Here is a 19436-nt window from a genome sequence, read left to right as displayed (position 1 = left end):
AATCTGGGCTGGATTGATTTTATTCTCTGCAGTTACACTGAGCAACAGTGCATTAATGTATAGATGGCTGCTGATGCCTAAACGGAGTGTTGTCATGACGATAATGTGCTTGAGTGATGTAACCAGTGTAGTTAGAGCTCAGACACGTCACCCTTGTGTAGAAGGAGACCCTGTTGAGTCTGATGTTGAAGCTCTAGCAGGAAGTTCTCAGCGAGCATGAAGATGAATGAATCCATGCTTGTGTTGTTCTCTCCTCTCGGCTGCTGCAGGCACCTCTCTGAATACGGAACTGGAATTATGGACGTTTGTCCAGGTTTGGTTCAAGGATTGGAAACAAATGGTAGAATATTGACAACAGAACTAGAGTGCTACAAACACAACACAGCACATGGAGGTGAAAATGGTGGGAACTCCACCCAGAGACTCACTTCCTCACCCTTACATCACACCTTACTGTTGAGATTCAAACCCATCACCACTTTGAGGCTTCTGTCAGCTGCAATGTGTCCTACACACTCCAGGGAGGACAAAACATGGTCCCTGACATCTTCAGGAGGAATTTTCCAGCCTCCTCTTCGGAGCCTCAATGTCGGGGAGGAAGAGGAGGAGGAGGAAAGGCCGTTCCACTCAGAAGGCACCTGTCTGCATGCTTGTGTCCAAAAAACAGGACACAGAGTACCAGAAGATTGTTCTTTTCAAAAGGTCGCCCAGTATTTATTGAAGATCAAAAAGGAGTTTTGGAGTCTGTTGTGCAAAATGCACAAGTGTCGTTCAAAACTCAGCATGAGCTGTCAGATGATGACTGAATAAGGAGAACATTCAGTGTCTAAACTAAGGGACAATACACCAGTGCAGGCCTACATGGATCCTATCTGTGATTATTAATGTTGACTATTTTGGGTGAATATATGAGGAGTCAAAGCTAAAACATTGTTAATTCACACACGGAGCCTTAACTCTGTTTTATCTTGAGGGTTGAATTTTATAACCCTTCAATCCATAAACCAGTGACTGAGTCGTTCCAGAGAAAGAGGTCAGTGTCTTGGTTTCCACATCTTCCATACAGATGTTTGTTCCACAACAGGAGACACCAGTGAGCCCACGGTGCAGCCATGTTTCTGTCTGTGGAAGCTTTCTCTGAATTGGAAGTAGGTGGTGGTAAGAGAGGCTGAGCAGAGAGCAAATGTGTTCTGCCAGTGTGTTGTCCTGGACCGGGCGCCTCCTCACTGCATCTGAAGCTGCCATGCAGGTGAACAGTCAGGTGACATCATAGAACAACCATGGTTCCGTCTGACTATAATTAGAGAGTTTGTGTGACGGGTGCAATTAGGACCCAAAAGCAGCACTCTGGAAAACTGGACCGTGGTAATGACCTTTATTAGCACACGGGCAAACAGGAACTCAGGCAGACAAGGAAGCACAGGAAACAGTCAGTTCTTCAGGCCCAGGGCCCACACAAAGTCAGTGGGTTTCAGGCTCGGGGAGTGGGTTGAGCAGAGTCGAGTGCGGAACCGAGGGGGGGAGGACGTGAATCCTCGGAACTAGCGATTTTCCCTCTGACGCGGGGCTTCGGACCACGCCCCAAAACTCGGTAGTGTTTTTTTTCCGAAGCACTGCTCCGGAGCTCGCTTCAAATCACGTGACTGATGACGTTTGAGCCACTTGACTGCTTCATTCAAACTGAACCAGCTGACTGGTTCGGTTCAATAGGCGGGGCTTTCAGCGCAATACGTTGCCCATCTGGTCAATACCTTTTTGGATTGATTTGATTAGCGTTCGTATTGCTTTCGGTTTGCTTTCTTATTGCTTTGCAATGGAACCAACCAGGAAGAGATCTCAAGTCTGGGACCACTTTGAAATGGTGCCGCCGAACAAGGTAAGTGTTACAAACGTATTTTTCAACTCTTATTCACACAGTAACAAATAAACCACACACACACACACATCTCATTTTTAATTTGCAGGTGAAGTGTTTGCTTTGTTCCCGACATCTGGCGTATAATAACACGTCATCAGTGATGAGGCATTACCGAGCCAAACATGAGAATGAAGCTGGTGGTGCTGCTGTGATGACGTTTCCACCAGGTGAGTGGGTGCTGTTCCAGGCAATATTAAGAGTAACTTTTAAACTTTACTGCGCAGGTTTGGGTGTATAGAATTAGTTAATTAACTAAATTAATCTTGTTCTGCTAACTTCCATATTTTATGTAGCAGGAGCTTGATGAAGCTCCAGTGGATTTCATAGTGAAAGATTCCCAGCCTTTGACTGTGGTGTCTGATCCTGGCTGCCGTGCTCTGGTGGCTAAACTGGATCCCACATGCACCCTTCCATCAAGGCAGGGAGTTAAAGCCATGGTGGAGAGGAGGTATGTGGAAGAAAAGGAGAAGGCCAAGGCAGCCCTGCAGAATGTTGACAGTGCCAGCTTGACCGCAGATATGTGGACTTCCATCAACATGGATGCGTATCTCGCTGTCACCTGTCATGCTATTCATGCAGGTGAACTCTCCACCACCCTGTTGGGAGTTCGGCCTTTTCCTATCAGTCACACAGCAGAGAACATCGCTGGAACTGCTCGAGAGCTTTTAAGGGAATGGGCTCTTGAAGAGAAGGTGAGGTGCTTGGAGACTGATGCAGCAGCAAATATGATTGCTGCAGCAAATATTCTGCGGGTGCGGCATGCTGTCTGCCTGGCTCACGCACTAAACTTAACTGTCAAAAAGGCCATGGATGCTACTCCTGGGCTAGATAATATAAGATCAAAAACGAGGCGGATGATCACCTATTTTAAATCAAGCACCACCGCTAAAGAGAAGCTGCAGCAGATCCAGGTGCAAATGGGCCGTCCTGTCACAAAACTAATTGAAGTAGACACAAGATGGAATAGCACCTATGAGATGCTGCAGCGTTTTTATGAGCAGAGGGATGCAGCAGCTGCTGCTGCTGCTCTGACCACAGATTTGGACCTATTGACTGCTGAGTGTATGAAGATACCGTCACCTTTTCATGCTGCCACCATACAGCTCTCACATGAAAAGAGGGTGTCGGGATCAAAAATAATACCCCTGATAAAAATGCTGAAGCATGCTTTGAGTGAGCTGATGGCACAGAACTCAAACAAAATGGCAAAAGACCTTGGCATAAACCTCAATAGAATTATGAATGAAACTCAGTGGAATAGAAACCACAAGCATCTTCTCTTTATCATCATTACTTGACCCAAGATTTAAAACACTCGGATTCCAAAGCCCTTCAAATGCCGAGTCAGCTGTGCACCAGTTAAAATCGGAGTGTGCGGCATTGTTGTGGAATGCACCCACTGAAGAGGACCCACCATCCACTTCAACAGCACAGCCAGAACCAGCCGCTTCTTCCCAAGGTACAAAAATTATAGAATTTGGATCAATGGATTTATTTGCATTGATTCATGTACGGACTAAACTTTATGTAATGTTTTATTTTAAGTCATTGATCTGTGGAAGCTGTTGGACAGGGATGCTGAAGAAGCAAGAGCGTCCAGGACTGCCACCGCTGATGCCATAGTGGAGGTGCAGCGTTATCTGTCAGCCCCTCCACTTGAACGATCACAGGACCCTCTGGTGTACTGGACGACAAACAAAGCCCTATACCCAAACCTGTACCACCTGGCAAACCAGTACCCCGCAACACCAGCATCCTCTGTGCCCTGCAAGAGGGTGTTTTCTAAAGCTGGGGAAATAGTTTCAAAAAAAGAGAAACCGCCTCAAACCCTCGACTGGAGAAACTGTTGTTTTTAAATAAAAATGCATAAGCACACCAGTTCACCCAAGCACCTTAGGCCCATACCCCCCCCATCTGTTCCTAAAATATAATAATAAAATGATACATCAAAAGTGCACAAACAGCAAAATTCAAAGTGCACGCTTGCTGGGTCATCAACCTTTTGCATGGCTGCAGTACAACCAATGCGCCAGCAGATGACCCCCGCGTTCGAAATGATTGAAGCTTCGAGTAATGAACCAATTTTCAACACAGTGGTCCAAAAGGGTTCAAAGCCTCATGAAACCTCATTTGGACATCACTACTCAGAACCATACAGTCCCATTTGCAGCGGGCAGGAGTGACAGAACGGGGCTTACAGGAGATGAGGCAAACGATGTAGCTGAGCAGACTGGGGGTGAGCAGCAGCGAAGTCAAGACCAGGCGAGCGGGCAGGAACCAGAAACGCTGAGGTAGAAGTCGTGGTCAGGGGCAGAAAGCAGGTAGGTTTTCCAGGGAACAGGCGAGGCAGGCAGAACGAAGACAGGCAGGGTCGGTAACAGGTAATCCAGCAAGAAAATAACACTGGAAAGTCTAACATCGAAGCAGAAGAACAATCTGGCAAAGACTGAGAGTGCAGGGGAGGCTTATAAGCAGGGCTGATTGGGAATCATCTGCAGCTGTGCTTGTTGAGTGGAGTTGAGCTGACGGGGTGGGAGTGGCTGGCAGGTGAGTGGAAAATTACTGGGACAGGAGGGAACTGGGGGAATGGGGCTGTGACAGTTTGAAGCCTCCACAGAGGTGGGCTGAAGCACTTTTGGAAAGAACAACGTGGACAATGTCCAGGAGGTCAGCCAGGAACTTGGAACTGTTGCTGAAAGATTGGGCAGCTGTTTGTGTCTGAAGTGAGAGGAGACAACATGGGCTGATAAATGACCTGCAGCAGCCACCATGTGACACAAACCCAGGTCAGATCCATCTGTGGAGGCTCAAACACAGACTCAGTATGACTGATGAGAGGCTGCAGGAACCAGTGAGGGTGTTGGTCTGGCATTAAGATCCAGATGCAGCATTTTCTTAGTTCCACATTCTGCAAGACTGAAATAGCGGAAAAGCATTTTTTCATTGAAACAGTTTAAAGTTCAGTTAATTTAATGAGACGGTTCCCTCTGTTTTTACACAGCTGACATTTGAGCTCCATGTAGATGCAGCTATAAATGAGTGAGGAGGCCTGCAGGTGCATCCTGGGAAAGTACTGAGGCGTCCAGAGGCCACGCTTCACAGATGAAGCATGAAAACTCAGTTTCACTTTATTATAGATCTGATTTTTCTGTTGTCCTGAGACAAGACACTAAAATCACTGAACTTTTATTGAATATTGTTGAAAACAACATTTGGAAGAGTCCAAATAAACAGAAAGAGTTCTTTTTCTTCAACTTGATGAGTTTTTATTGAAAGATTGTAAAAACAGAGCAGCTGCAAAGCTGCTCCAAGAGCAGCAGCTCAGCGTGACAACATTGATTCCAAGCATGCAGACTGGTCTCCTCTGACATGTGAAGCTGCTGATGCAGCACAAAGACTAAAGAAGCAGATGTGAAATGGTGCTGCTGCTCCTCCACTATTCTTCACACTCGGACTTCTTGATGCTTTTCTCTGCAGTCTGGGAGCCCACAGACACTTTACAGGTGTAAACCTTCTGCGCGTCCCAGTCTGACGTCAGGATGGACAGATGGTGATGCTGATTTGGAAAGTCTGGTCTGCTTGTTGGACAGGAGTGCTGGTGGAGATCCCGCTGCTCACTGAAGTGTCACCAAGCAACCAGCTCACCTCTGCTAAAGGTGCAGAGAGTCTGGACAGACAGACCAGAGTGGCTTTGTTGGACTGGAGCTCAGCTCTGGACGGAGGGAAGACTGTCAGGACAGGAGGAGGGAGGCTGGAGCCTGAAAATACATGAAGAAGAAATTCACACACTCACACAAAGTTCAACAGGAACTAATGAATTTAGGAGTTTGGTTGAAAACATCACAAACACACTGAGCAAATAAAACCTTCAATCTTCAGCAACAATATGAGGAAAATCTCACTAAAGCAGATATTTTACACCATTTCAGAGTCATTTTGAACATAAACAGCATCAATTCAATATTTGACCAAAGTAAAATTGTAACCAGCAAATTATACAAAAATATAAAGTTACATAATTAAAATGAGAATTTAAGCAACTGAATTAATTTGGGTGAATTTTACAAAACCTTTTTCACTCACTTCCATCAAACACGAGCCAAGAAACCAAAGTCAATTTAAAATACGTTTAGGTAGAAAATCTGTTCTGCAGTTAATAAAAACAGGTGAAAATGAAGAAAACTCAACAATATTTGGTGAGAAACTGATTGAAATGATGTAATCTTTGGAGATGTTTCCTTTAGCTGACAGATAAAGTATCAAAGCAGGTCAAAGACTAACAGAAGAATATTTCAAATCATTTCCACACTCCACATTTCTATGAAAAAGCTTCTAGTTTGTATCAAAAGCATCAAATCTTTGTTGTTTCTGCTGAGTGTAAAAGTACTTACTGGTGACAATCAGCTTGGTTCCTGGTCCGAATACCACAGTGATTCAGTTTGTACACACAGCTGTACAAAAACCTGCTGAGAGTCACTGATGAGTGGAGACACTGAGACATGAGAACAGCCTTCACTGGTGACACCATCATCATCATCATCACCATCATCATCATCAACATCATCATCATCACCATCATCATCATCATCATCATCATCATCACCATCATCACCATCATCATCATCATCATCACCATCACCATCATCATCATCATCACCATCATCATCACCATCACCATCATCATCATCATTTACCATCATCACCATCATCATCATAATTACCATCATCACCATCATCATCATCACCATCATAATCATCATCATCATCACCATCATCACCATCATCATCATCATCATCACCATAATCATCATCACCATCATCATCATCACCATAATCATCATCACCATTTTTACCATCATTACCATCGTCATCACAGTCATCATCATCGTCATCACCATGATCATCATCATCACCATCATCATCAGCATCATCATCATCATCATCATCACAATCATCACCATCATCATCACCATCATCATCATCACCATCATCGTAATTATCATCATCACCATCATCATCACCATCATCACCATCATCATCATCATCATCATCACCATCATCATCACAATCATCATCGTCATTGTCATTATCATCATCACCATCATCATTATCATCATTATCATCATCATCACAACAGATTCTCTGTTAGAACTTTAATCAACAAACTCTTCATCATATTCCCCATAAAGTCGTTTTGATGACTTAAAGGTTTATTTTAATGATGATGATGGAGGATGAAGGATGAGTGAGGGAGTTGGTTTTGGTTGTTATTATTTTCAGTGATGAAACAGCAGAAAGTTTCCAACAATCTGAAAGTTTCTCTGAGAAACTGAGTGTGAACATGAGTTGATTTGTAATTTAGTGAGACTGAACATGAGCTGATGTATCAGACACTAAAAAGCAGAAGTATTGAGTGAGGAGGTTTTTGTCACAGTCTGAATCACTGTGATACGTTCTCTTTAGCAGAGCCGTCCCATGTTCCACAGTAATAGACTGCTGAGTCTCCCTCCTCCAGATTATTGATCATCAAACGATAATCTGATGTTGACTGATGAGTAGAAGTGAATCTTGGAGATGAGAAACCAGAACCATATGTGACAGAACTATCGCCGTGATACCACTTTAGTATGAACTGAGGAACTCCTCCTGGAACCTGTTTATACCAGCCAGCATAGTTAGTACCAGTTCCCAGGTTACAGTCCATGGTGACTGACTCTCCTCTGCTCAGAGACACAACAGTGGGCTTCTGTGTCAGCACCGTCACAGCACTCACACCTGGAAACAACAAGAGGACATGAAGTCAAGAGAAAGACACAGACTGATGAATCCAGCATGAGCTCAGAGCTGCAGTAAGTCAGCCTCCTCACATGTTAGAGCAGTGATGAGAGTGCAGAGGCTCTCCAGCATGTTGCCACTGTGTGCTGACTATCAACCTGGAAAGTGACTTTACTGCTGACAGATTCAGGCTTTGGAGGATGAGGAGAGGAGGTGCTGGAGGAGCAATTTAATAGCCCACTGGAGCTGAGAGGGACTGACAGGAGGAGGAGCTTCTCTTAGATCTGCAGCTTTTCTCCTGTGTGTGATGTGGAAAAGAGCAGATTGGAGCTCCAACGTTTCATTTACATGAAGTTAAATAAAGACCATCAGAGCTGCAGGTGCTTCCTGCTGATGGAGGAGCTGAGTCAGGTCACATCTGAAGGAGCTGCTTTCTCTGTTTCTATGGTGATGCAGTGCTCCTCTCTGGTGGACTTGAGCAGAACAACATCCTTCATGGACAAAATGTCTGTGTAACTGGTTTTATTCCTCTGCATTGTGTTTCAAAAAAACAAAAAACTTCTCACTTCTTCCACAGAATGAATGAAAAGAGCAAGCATTCAGGTGGGAACAAGGTATGGTTTAAATCTCCCCACAACTAACGTTCAACCGGAGGAGAGGTTTCTTCCTTTTGTCAGGTGATGTGACAAATGGATATACAATTAAACACAAATGTCTTAATCACTCCTGTTGTATGTGTCACATATCTTTATGTTTTAAACTTCCAATGTGTTGGAATTCATCTTTCATATTCTGAATGTGGTGGAACAATTGGAGGAACTGTCAGTCTCCAATTTTATTCCGCTCAAATTAATGCTGCTGCAATTCTTATTTGGGCCAGTAGAGGTCAGTATTTCCGCGTTCTTATTATTCATGATTATTCTAATTGTTCTAAATGAGGATAGTAGGAAAAGAAATTTTGAAATGTTTATTCAACTTTTTCATTACAAAGCAAACAGACATAGAAATAAATCCCAACAATGTTTACAATATGCATCTATAATCATGTTTCTGACATAAATTGGTGCTTATGTCTCCGTCTCAAAGTTCAGCTGTATTAACAGTTTCTTCCTTTAGACATTATTGTGTTTCATACTTTTGTACCTAAAGTTTACAAAACTACATCACGCAAGCAAGTTACATGCGTTCCATAATCATGATGTTTGTCGAGGTGTCACTTAGCAACGCATTAGACATCCAAAATAAGGATTATTTTGCAGCTGTCATCTTTTCACGTCTCACGTCAGCTGAGTTTGTAAGTTAGAAGGGACACGTTTATATCATACACCTTTTGACCGCATGTTCGGAGGGCCCCTCCTCCTTGTGATGAGCGCCGGTCTCTTCATGATCCCTCTGACAGGAGACCTCATCTGTGCTCGCAGTGGAGACCTCAGGCCCACATCTGGGAGGAGCCTCTGCGCGGGTCGCTGACGCACGCTCACTCTGCCGTGTTTGAGGTCGTCCACAAAAGCCTCCACGCCGTCAAACTTGGACGTGAGCTTCGCCAGGTCGTCTTTCAGCGTGTTGAACTGCCTGTAGAGGTCCCCCACGGCGTCCGACAGGGGCCGGATCCTGGAAAAGAGATCTGTGATTCTCATGCCAGGCTGGGTTTTAGTGCGAATTCTGATAAACCGGAACAACCCAGTCAGGAGACATCAGGGCAGCAGATGGAACAAAAATATGTGGATGTGGAAACACGAAATTACAAAATCTCATCATTTTTGGCCCCGGACCAGTTTTTTTTATTTCTTTTTTTAATCATCTGCGAAGAAAAGAGTCCGTGACAGCTGGAAACATCTGCCAGGCGGTTCACGATAAAACTCTGATATTCTGTTGGCCGATCCTCTGTGCTGAGCTCATTCTCGGGCCGCAGCGGCCGTGAATCACACTGGCAACGGATAGGCTTTGTTACATAATCTATCCTTCCACCGACTTCCTGCTGTTATTCTCGCACATTTGGACGATCCCAGCTAGCGCCGACGCGTCCCCACCTGTTGTATTCTGGCAGGACAGAGGCGTGGTCGTGGACCAGCAGGTCTTTCACTTGGGTGATGATGGCAAACTTCCAGTTGTCCAGCACCTGGGTCAGATTGGAACAGGTCTTGCCGTTGGTAAATTCCACTGGAGGCAGAGATTGGTTGTTAAACACGTTTCCAACCCGCATTGTTATTGACACTGAAAGAGCGCAGACCAGCACGCGTGGATTCCTGACGTTTAGCGTCCCAGCGGGACGGTTTCTGAGCTCCACAGGTCACGACGAGGCAAAGCAGCAGCTGGACGGACTTCATCCTTGGACAACTCAACAAACGTGCGACGGATCAACCTGAGGAGGAAGCGATGATGAAAACTCTGGCTCTGCCTCTCCTTCGTGCAGGGGCTGCGTCTCCTGGGCCGTTGGATCTATCAGCAGTGGGAACATGAGCTGATCAGCGTCCTTTTATAGCCGCCTCCCCATCAGAGGAGCCCCGCCCCCAACCTGCTCCCACCCACATCTTCCCAGAATTTCCAGGATGTGCTGGAGGTGGTGGGAATTCCTCGTCTTTGCGACACTGTCCAGAGGTGTTTGATGGAGCCATGTGGTCCCAGTAAAGCGTTCTCGTGGACTATTGCGACACAATCTGCTCAACATCTGGACCATTAAAGAACCTGGCAGCACCGGTTTAACTGTCAAAGGCTGATGATCATCTGTGCTCTGTTGTAATATTTTCAGAGATTGGGCCTCAGTCAAGGGTCCTGGCGGGTACGTCCTGTGTTGGACTGGTGTCTCTCGGCCCAGTGGCTGCTGGGAAGAAAAAGTATGTGTGTTTGTAACAACAAAGAAGAAACTTGCCCAATCAGAACGCGTTTAGATCTGGGTTTTTTCTCCATAAATACGAGCTGTTTGTGATCAAATATGCAGCTGTGGGATGGAACTGGCCAAGCTGGTCATTACAGGGTTGATACTGCTTAAAGGCCTTTAGGACAGAAAGTGGGTTTCACGTGGAAATGTGTGTTTGTGATTCTGTTGTGATTGTTGTTATTGTGTTTGTCACTGATTCTAGGGAAGCTTCACAACCTTGTGTATATTTTTAAATCTGTTTTTCCTCATTATGGACATAAAACTTCAAACGGGGAAGCTTCGCCATAGAGACGCGTTGACTTATTGGTAAGAAATGCACAACTCAAAGGTTCTTTGTTTCCCCTCTCACTGTTTCTCGTACACGCTCCGACGGCCATAATCCCCCCACTGTGACTCTCACATGATGGAGAGAGCCCAGCCCTCCCAGCAGACGCGGCCCGGAGGTTCTCCAACCTCGGCTCACATGCTCCTCCGTTAGCTCCGTGGCAAATGCTCCCCTCTTCCAGTTTGTCATTGAATTGAAAATAGAGGGGAAAGCGTCTCCCTGTGCTTGACAGAATGAGGAGATTTTTATCCACCAGGACATTTGCCTTTCCGTGGTTCAGGGCCGACGGCACGCCGAGCGAGTCCAGTCCCCTCATACCAAAGGTAAGTGGGTCACTTTGATGTCAGGAGGGTCCTTGCCGAGCGTGTCAGAAATGCTAACTGTTAGCATCAAATGTTGGCAGGGGCCTGCCTTTAGCATCCACGTGCACGCGCGTGCTGACTTGGTCAAAGTTTGGTTCGCCTTGGTCTCCCGTGATGACGATGCGTTTGATTTTTTTTGTGGGTGCTTGTGATGAATGACCAGGGCAGCGGCATCCATCTCAACTCCCAGTTGTATTCCTTTGTTTCCAAAGGCGGACCCCGAAGCGGGAGACTCTGAGGAGCTTGGCGATGTCACCACTGAACCAGAGCAGGACGGGCCAAACCGTGGACACTACAGCAACGGCTCCGCCTACACAAAACAGGCCCGACCGTGCGTCCGATATTCTCTGACGGATCATTTCCTGAAATACGTCCTGTTTCTAAGCAATTTGATGTTCACCATTCTGGGCCTGGTGGTTCTCGGTCTGGGCATGTGGGGCCTCATCAGTAAAGAGTCCTTTGCTCAGGAGAAGATCAGCAGTATCGGTACTGACCCGATGTTGGTTCTTGTCAGTCTGGGAGTCGTGCTGACCGCGCTCTGCCTGTTGGGCAGCGTCGGTGCCTTGAGAGAGAACTGCGTCCTGCTCAAGGTGTTCTCGGCCGTGGTGCTGGTGCTCCTCGGTGCTCAGGTGCTGGTTGCTATCTTGTCCTACACCACACAAGATCAAATCAGAGGCTATCTTCGGTCGGGGATGCTGACTGCCATGGCGCGCTACCAAGATGATCTGGATCTGCGGTTCATCGTGGATGAGATTCAGACCAATCTGCAGTGCTGTGGGGCCGATGACTACCGCGACTGGGAAATCAACATGTGAGTGCAGATTTGGCTAGCTTGTGGACCCTGGTTTTTCCTGACTCTGCATGCTAGCTTGGTAGACATTATATGGGATCACGGATGTTTCTGTCCCTCAGATATTACAACTGCTCCGCTCCTGGGGTGCTGGCATGTGGCGTCCCTGCAACGTGCTGCGTGGACCCGTTGGAGAACGGCACGGTGTGGAACTCTCAGTGTGGTGTCGGAGCCCAGAAACTGGATGAGTTTACTGCCCAGACAGTCATTTTCCTGGGCGGTTGCCTGGGCGGAATCTCCCGGTGGATCGAGCAGCACCAGGGTCTGATTGGGACAATTGGAATTGTTGTACTGGGCGTCCAGATTTTAACACTTTTCATCACAACACGACTGTTGGAAAGCATCCAGTGGCATAAAGCTTTATATAACACTGTAAAATAAAGAGAGTATTTTATACCAACATCTTTTTGTGTTTTCACATCAGTAAACAGAATTCATATGATGCTATATTGAGCAAATTAGGGATCTATATTAAATTAAGACTTCTATCTCTCACAAAAAATGAAATGCGTGAAGATAAAACATTACTTTTACGAATTTTTCACATGCTTTAAGCAGTTTTTTTCTTTTAAAAAAAAACCTTGTTAATCAATTTTAGAAGAGGAACTGGTAATTTAGCGCCACCTCGCGGTAAAACCAATATCCCTATTTGAGACATACTGAAAGATCGCGTGCGTGCGTGTGTGCGCGGGGGGGGGGGGGGGGGGGGGGCTTGGAAGCGTGTGTATTTTAGATAACATAACAGTTGATTTTCCAATCTATTTGGGAGCCACTTAAAAATAGATGATCCGCATGTACAAGAAAAATATAGACCCGAACGCCACTTTGGTTTCGGTTTCCCAGGTGCGTCACAGAGTGAGAGCTCTTCACTTCCTGCCTCTTCGTAAGATCAGTCAGGGGTTGAAAGTTTAAAGGTTAAAGGCTAAATGCGTCAATCCACGTGCGAGGTTTTTGTGTTATGTTGGGAATAAAGTTGAAGAAATATGGGGAAAAACAAGAAGGATAAATCGAGCGAATCTGGAAAACAACCGACCGGGACTGGCAAACATCCAAGGTAAGGCAACCACGCTGCTAGCTAGCGAGCTACGACAGCTAGCTATATTTTGAGCTGCCATCTAAGCTATTTCCCAACTTTTCAGGGAAAAGCTCCAGCGAGATGTTAAACCGAAGAGAGCCGAGCCGGACCATCTGCAACATATCCCGTTTAGACTCAGAGAGATCATGAAGAGCAAAGACAGAATGAAGCGGGGACTGCTCAAACCCAAAAAGCCCCAAAAGGGTGAGGAAGGCTCTGCTTCCACTCCGTTTCACCCCAAATCTTCCCCGTGGGTGCCGATTGAACTTGTCAGGCTTGTGTGTCTTTAGTCATCTCCACAGGTGAGCCGTGTGACGTTGACATACCTGTTCCTCACTTCAAGAGGCGAAAGCGGGAGAGTGAGAGAGCCTACGTGAGGAGGATGGAGAATGAGACCACCCACGTCCTGTTCCTCACCAAGAACCAAGCGGACAGAAAGCCCGAGCTGGATGCAGACAATCAGGAGAAGCCCTGCGGCAAAAGCAAGTCCGAGAAGAAGAAAGAGTAAGTATTCCGATTTGCTAAGTTGGTGAAAAGGAGTCGAAACGCCCGTGTTTATCCTCGATTCTAGGTACGATTCCTTCAAGCTGCAGAGGCTGCAGCAGAAAAAGCTGGACAGACAGGAAGCCAGGATGGAAAAACAGATGTTTGTAGGTAAGCTGCAGGGTCTTTTCCCTTCCCACAACTGATTTGGTCCACGAAGGTCACTGGGAGCAGTTATTGCCGTCAGTAAAATATCCACCGACCAAGGTTGAAGCTTCAGAATCATCTCAAATCCGTCTGTGGCACAGATGATGTCCCCTTTGGTGAAGTCGTGCTGGCCCCACCATCTCTGAGCTCCAAACCCAAGAAGGCTCAGGTCAAATCTCAGGTGAGCTGCTGTGCAGTGGCTGCTAATTCGGGCTTCTGAATGCATCCTTAGAAGCTTTACTGTGTCTGTCCTGCTCCGCCCGCCTCATCTAGAAGGATTCCGGGACGCTGCTCCTCCACTCGCTCCTGGGTCACGGCGTGACCTCCACAAACAAGCCGTCCATGGCCCGGCAGAGAATGATGGAGGAGGAGAGGCAGCGGGCCGTGCAGGCCTACCGCTGTCTGAAGAAACAGAGGCAGGAACAGCACGAAGCCAGGGCGGCTAATGTCAAAAAACTCATGGACCTTCACTGATGATTTAGAAGACATCAGCAGTGAGCTTAGACCACAGAAAAATATTTACAGACTTTTTTTTTTTAACTGGCCTGATGCAGAAGAGGGGTAGCAAAGGGGGGGGGGGGTCTACAGTCTACAGATCCAAAACATTTGGATCTGTAGACTGCAGTGTGAGATAAGATCTTATTTCAAAAGAAAATTTAAGATCTAGACTGGTATGAAGTGTCATGAAATGAAATGTTTTGATGTTCGCTTGTATGCACAGTTTTTAATTCATCTTAAGGCCAAACAATCCGATCATGAGCGTCTGAGGTAATGATGGACCTTAGCCACTAGATGGCAGGCGAGTCGCGGCTTGTTTGCTGGATCAGGTTATTGTAATAAAACCCCCAAAACACGCTGAAGGCATTAACTGAACACTGAACAAGTCTTTTGAAGCTCACTCACACCATGGTACCGTTTTCATATTTTATTAATGCTGCATTCGGTTTTAAATATTGTCTTTTTCTTGTTGTCTAAAACCAGCGTTCTGAAAATGTATTAAGAAATCCACAATGCTCACGCTTTGTTTTCCTTCATAACCTCTCTGAACGCTTCGACCCCCCCCACCACCACCACCACAATGAATCGCATCCACCTTTTTAAATGTGGAGCACTTATCAGAGCCCGGCGCAGCCATTTACTTTTATAATCCTGAGAAGAACGGAGCATGAACGAGGCCTCTGGGACAAACTGCTCCCGTTTGCCTTTTAAAAACGTCCTGTGAAAACATTTGAATTGATCTGTTCGGTCATATGAGCGAGGCCCTTTTGTCTGCTCTTTTATTTTCATCTGTGTTTGTGCACCGGGCGTTGTCACGGTGACCAGGAAATGCAGGGGTGCGGACAGCTGCTCCTGACTAGAAGGACCGACTCCCCTGGGCCGAGCTGGGCCACCGGCCGCCACGCGCCGAGCGCGGCCATGTGCACGTGACGGCTGTTGGCGTCGCCGGGAGACTTGGAGCTGCTGCCTGTCAGAGAAAGATGCCGCTTTTGTTGATCATCCACCAGATCGGCATCGCGTCCGTGTCGCGGCTCTTCCGTCTGTTATCAGTCAGAGTGAAAGGCTCTTTCTCTCTCTCTCTCTCTCTCTTTTTTTCTCTCTCTCTCTTCGTGCGTGAGTTTCAGGGAGTAAGCAGTTTCCTCCTCGGACTGCAGGCTGCGGGGAGAGCTGACGGAGGCTGCTGCTAGGCAGCCAAAGCTCCGCAAGCGCATGTGACAAATTAATTAATTTCCCCGATGTGGGATCAATAAAGTTTTTCATCCTTTTTTTATCCTTATCCTAAACGTGAACGTCCCGGCAGCGTTCCCTTTGTGCATTTTTGAAAGATGCCTGGATAACGACATCCTACCTTTTTCAAATTGTGTCCTGTAGCTGCAATTTCCTGCCGATTGTGACTGATGTCACTGTGCTTTTCCAGTTTGTGAAACAAGAAAAGCGGTTTATGATCCCTCCTCGGCGCACGCTCGGCCTGCTAAGCACGGATCACGTGTAACTAAGCACTCGCACGATTGCGTTTAGGCGTCAAGACACCTGACGGGAATTCAGAAACCGAAGGATCTCAAATAAACCTCTTAATTGAAGATTTATTAATCTCAAAAATGGGCCCATTAGATGGTTCTCTGTATCTTTAGGCAATGAGAGGAAGAAAATCCCTTCCCTTTTCCAGAAAAATCACTTTATTACAACAACAACTGTCTTAAAGGTGGCAACAGCTTGGTTGTGATTGTGCTACAGCGCTACTTTGGCCTTCCAGTTGTTCGAGCCGACAGTCCATCCGGACACGGCAGGATTGAGCTAGAGACAAATGTAGTAAGTTAGCTAGTATTGATTTGATATTGTTTGGTTCCAGGACCTTTTGTGATTCACCCGGAATTTTGAAAACATTTCTCCACCTACATCACTGGTTCGAGCACAGCAAAGTCTTGAAATCATCGGTTAAACTGACAACTCGTGATCTACTCTGTAACGTGCACTGTTAAGTTGCTAACTAATTACTAGCTTGCGTGGTTTATACACGGTTTACTGCGCATGTGCACAAGTGCCCACACGAGGAAACTAACCTGACAAGTTAAGGAAACTTTAGCGAGACTATAAACGGCTGAAGGAGCCAATTTTCTGGAACTTTGAGGCCAAGTGGAAACACGAACCAAACAAATTACCAGGATTTTTTTTTAGGATAAATGAAGTTCCTGGAACTGTTGATGGCGTTGACTCTGTGTCCTCTGTGACCCTGATTATGGGTACCAGACCAGATATTTACATCTACTGGTCTGTGTTCAGGCTACATCTGAGGTGGAAAATTCAGCTGGAACAACTAAGAGGCCGGTCTATTGTCCCGGAGGCTCGCTGCGGTACCAGAGCCAGGAGGAGGTTCTTTTCCCAGTTTCACGCATCCACTGTAAACTTAAGAAGCCATTGGCCCGGCTGAGCGTGGCAGGGAGCCGCCACTTCCTGGGTTCACGGTTGGGGTTCTGGCTCGAGGGATCCTTGTGTCTTGGTCCATCTGCATGTGAGACGAGCAGAGATCAGGTTGAGAAGAACACCACACCGATATTATAGCGCGCACGGTCGCTTGCCTTCGTCAGACCCTTTGCAATCAGGGCGATTTCGGTCGGCTGGTAGACGCAACCGCGCACCTGCCCGTTGTACGCTCCGTACGGGGAGACTGGTTTTGTTGGACCTGCTGGAGAAAAGGCACGAGGTCTGCTGTGATTCCAGTGTCTAGCCATCAGAGCAAGAGGGGCTCGTCTAAGCCTCGGGTATGGTAGCCTTGACAACAAACTCACGGGTTTACAAAAACAAATGCAAAGAAAGACTCAAGAAAACATGCAAATAGTGCCGTAAACACCTGCCACGGCCGTTTGGACCTACGTGTGTGTGCAGAATTGTAGATTTCTGATCGCTCTGGACCTGCTGGAGGCTCTTCCATTGAGAAGGCTTTATTCTCGATGTACACGCTCTGCTGCGCCGCCGCGGCCTCCTTTCGGGCGCTGTCGTAAATCAGGCTTCTGGGGGGGTAAACGTGGTCGAGGTCCTGCGGCTCTTCCTCTTCTGGGTCCTCCTTGGTCAGCAGGCAGATTTCTGGGATGGTGTAGAGGAAGAGGAAGACCCAGGCATTGGTCACCACCGCCACGGCCAATGTGGGGTCATCCCAGCTCGCTTTCCCGACTACCTGATTCCCGTGGGTGTACATGAGAATCCAGGCGACCCAGATCGCCATGGTGGAGATCCCCGTCGTCAGGAGGAATGCTGCATCTCGACGCCACCGCTTGTGTGCCAGAGATGGGAAGGCCAGCAGCACCACGGCCAGCAGCAGGACCATGACGTAGGTGAGAGACGCGACAAAGTCCAGATTAGCAATGCTACAGGGAAGGTCTGGGACGGGGACGCCGTCCGCCGGGCCCCTGACAAGGGTGATGATCAGCCACTCTGTGTTGATGATGACCTCGACCAGCCACAAAGCCAGGGCCCCCAGGCAGAGCACCCAGCTCTTGGGTCCTTGGCCTCGGCGCCCCAGCAGGAGCAGCCACAGCCCATGTGTCATCAGGCACGCCAGGCAGCCTGCAAACAGCACTCCAAAGAGGAATCGCCGTGCGGCGCAGCTGGCGGAGTAGCGGCCCACGATGAAAGCAAAAGTTAATCCGAAGAGTCCGAGGGTGAAGGTCAGAACCCCCGCCTGGAGGGCCACCGTAGCCTTCCGCTTCTTGTCTGTCACGGATGGCAGTGAGGCCACGAGGATGACGAAGAGAAGGAAGCAAGCCAGCACGCCGGCTGCGGCGACGGTCTCCGCCACGATGCCCCACGCTGTCACCAGGTCACACATGTTGTAGTACACCCAAGTTACACCGGGACCACATCCTTCCGGAGCGCCGGCCATGGTGCCAGTGAAGCCTGCTTAGAACCCTGCAACTAAACAGTGATTTGTGGGGGGGCAGTCATTTAACTAGCATGCAGGAACCTGCTGATTTGCATCCCAGATTGTCATAACAAGACAGGACGAACAGGTTGGGAGTCGGCTGCTACATTATTATCAGAGAATATTTGCAGAGGTCTTACAACATTTCAATGTTTTGTTGCAAACTAGTTCCAATAACAACCATTAAAAGATCGAAATCTGAGGACCAAATGTCTTCAAAATCTACATCTACGGTGTCCGATTCGTTGTCTGAAGAGTGAGAAGGTCCAGTTTTCTACTAGTTTTACCAGTTTTACCGACAGCTCTAGTTGGCATCTCATTAACTGGCAAATGGAAGGTTTTAAATCTTTGTTTAAATTGAACTCTTTTCATTTTGTATTATTATTATTATTATTATTATTATTATTATTATTATTATTATTATTATTATTATTATTATTACAGCCGCTTAAAATCGATTCCTGTAGTTTTGACACCTCCGAATGTTTTAATCCAGTCTCAAAGGGTGCCTTCCAAAGAGGAAGAGTTTCAGGTGAACGTGCGCATCGTTACGCACAAGCGCCAATAAAGCGTCACGTTAAGTAAAGACATGAATGGATGAATGTGGGTGGTTGTCGACTCCTACCTGCACACAGGAGATAATCAGCCCACGCTGATCAACTTCAGACACCCGCAAAATAATTCCTCTCCAAAGTTTTTCCCTTTAAAAAAAAATCTGCCTTTTCCGGTCGCTTCACGTCTTCGTCCTCATCATCCTCCTCACCATCATCATCACCTCTGGATCTTTTTCACTGACCTACTCCTGCGATCGATGCCCCTCTGCGGCCGCTGCGGCTCTGCTGCAGTTTTGCATATTCTCTCAGATTAGCTTTATCCAGCCTACTTATTTGTTTCGGGCTGCTTACGCGCAAACAAAGGGGCCACTCAGCTCTCAAGTGACACGTTTCCACCGGAGCTCCGCTGAGAGCTCCGAGCTGCACGACGCCATCTCATTGATGATTAGATCAGCGATCGTGTCTGATATTAAAGCCATTAAAGCCATTTTGGTTACTTTTATTACCAAATTACGCAACGCTAAAAGGAAAAATGTGAAATCCAGATTAGTCTAAAGGGGCAGTAATAATGAGATAAATCGGTGTTTCGCAGCCT

General features: G+C 46.9%; 4 protein-coding genes and 1 gene segment (V, D, J or C); 3 read left to right on the top strand and 2 right to left on the bottom strand.

Moving 5' to 3' along the window:
* Window positions 1-1669: 1669 nt before the first annotated feature.
* On the top strand, window positions 1670-3426 carry LOC115249882 (uncharacterized). The gene is made up of 2 exons (XM_029836411.1): window positions 1670-1876; window positions 1965-3426. The coding sequence occupies exon 2, from the start codon at window positions 2353-2355 to the stop codon at window positions 3214-3216; it is 864 nt and encodes a 287-aa protein (XP_029692271.1). The 5' UTR covers window positions 1670-1876; window positions 1965-2352; the 3' UTR covers window positions 3217-3426.
* A 2026-nt stretch (window positions 3427-5452) lies between these two features.
* Window positions 5453-7825, bottom strand: LOC115249892 (Ig kappa chain V-VI region NQ2-6.1-like). The segment is given in 4 exon segments: window positions 5453-5676; window positions 6310-6345; window positions 7373-7693; window positions 7786-7825. Coding segments are annotated over 4 exon segments (621 nt in total).
* Window positions 7826-11001: 3176 nt separating this feature from the next.
* Window positions 11002-12506, top strand: tspan10 (tetraspanin 10). Its single transcript, XM_003977242.2, has 3 exons — window positions 11002-11219; window positions 11471-12069; window positions 12171-12506. The coding sequence occupies exons 1-3, from the start codon at window positions 11130-11132 to the stop codon at window positions 12487-12489; spliced, it is 1008 nt and encodes a 335-aa protein (XP_003977291.1). The 5' UTR covers window positions 11002-11129; the 3' UTR covers window positions 12490-12506.
* A 459-nt stretch (window positions 12507-12965) lies between these two features.
* On the top strand, window positions 12966-14753 carry ccdc137 (coiled-coil domain containing 137). Its single transcript, XM_011618376.2, has 6 exons — window positions 12966-13162; window positions 13248-13387; window positions 13474-13687; window positions 13755-13837; window positions 13975-14054; window positions 14147-14753. Exons 1-6 carry the CDS (start codon window positions 13092-13094, stop codon window positions 14345-14347), a joined length of 789 nt encoding a protein of 262 aa, XP_011616678.1. The 5' UTR covers window positions 12966-13091; the 3' UTR covers window positions 14348-14753.
* Window positions 14754-16380: 1627 nt separating this feature from the next.
* On the bottom strand, window positions 16381-19119 carry LOC101074313 (G-protein coupled receptor family C group 5 member C-like). Of its 3 annotated transcripts, none has more exons than XM_029836887.1 (4): window positions 18913-19119; window positions 17243-18280; window positions 16948-17054; window positions 16381-16874 (listed from the first exon to the last, which is right to left on the bottom strand). In XM_029836887.1, exons 2-4 carry the CDS (start codon window positions 18246-18248, stop codon window positions 16776-16778), a joined length of 1212 nt encoding a protein of 403 aa, XP_029692747.1. In that variant the 5' UTR covers window positions 18249-18280; window positions 18913-19119; the 3' UTR covers window positions 16381-16775. The 3 variants fall into 3 exon arrangements, with proteins under 3 accessions (XP_029692747.1, XP_029692749.1, XP_029692748.1); XM_029836889.1 differs by having other exon boundaries at window positions 16948-17051; XM_029836888.1 differs by lacking the exon at window positions 18913-19119 and having other exon boundaries at window positions 17243-18489.
* Window positions 19120-19436: the final 317 nt, after the last annotated feature.

The sequence above is a fragment of the Takifugu rubripes genome, chromosome 5 (assembly GCF_901000725.2).
Source record: "Takifugu rubripes chromosome 5, fTakRub1.2, whole genome shotgun sequence".
Classification (NCBI taxonomy): domain Eukaryota; kingdom Metazoa; phylum Chordata; class Actinopteri; order Tetraodontiformes; family Tetraodontidae; genus Takifugu; species Takifugu rubripes.
This window is presented reverse-complemented; position numbering and strand designations above follow the sequence as displayed.

Bases quoted from the DNA above. Each gene is read 5' to 3' on its own strand.
- LOC115249882 (XM_029836411.1), top strand. From the start codon at position 2,353: ATGGTGGAGAGGAGGTATGTGGAAGAAAAGGAGAAGGCCAAGGCAGCC.
- tspan10 (XM_003977242.2), top strand. From the start codon at position 11,130: ATGAGGAGATTTTTATCCACCAGGACATTTGCCTTTCCGTGGTTCAGG. The intron at 11,220-11,470 runs GTAAGTGGGTCA...TTGTTTCCAAAG, and splicing joins CCAGTCCCCTCATACCAAAG to GCGGACCCCGAAGCGGGAGA. The intron at 12,070-12,170 runs GTGAGTGCAGAT...TCTGTCCCTCAG, and splicing joins CGCGACTGGGAAATCAACAT to ATATTACAACTGCTCCGCTC.
- ccdc137 (XM_011618376.2), top strand. From the start codon at position 13,092: ATGGGGAAAAACAAGAAGGATAAATCGAGCGAATCTGGAAAACAACCG. The intron at 13,688-13,754 runs GTAAGTATTCCG...CCTCGATTCTAG, and splicing joins AAGTCCGAGAAGAAGAAAGA to GTACGATTCCTTCAAGCTGC. The intron at 14,055-14,146 runs GTGAGCTGCTGT...CGCCTCATCTAG, and splicing joins AGGCTCAGGTCAAATCTCAG to AAGGATTCCGGGACGCTGCT.
- LOC101074313 (XM_029836887.1), bottom strand. From the start codon at position 18,248: ATGGCCGGCGCTCCGGAAGGATGTGGTCCCGGTGTAACTTGGGTGTAC. The intron at 17,055-17,242 runs GTAGGTCCAAAC...CCTTTTCTCCAG, and splicing joins CTACAATTCTGCACACACAC to CAGGTCCAACAAAACCAGTC. The intron at 16,875-16,947 runs GCAAGCGACCGT...TCTCACATGCAG, and splicing joins TTGCAAAGGGTCTGACGAAG to ATGGACCAAGACACAAGGAT.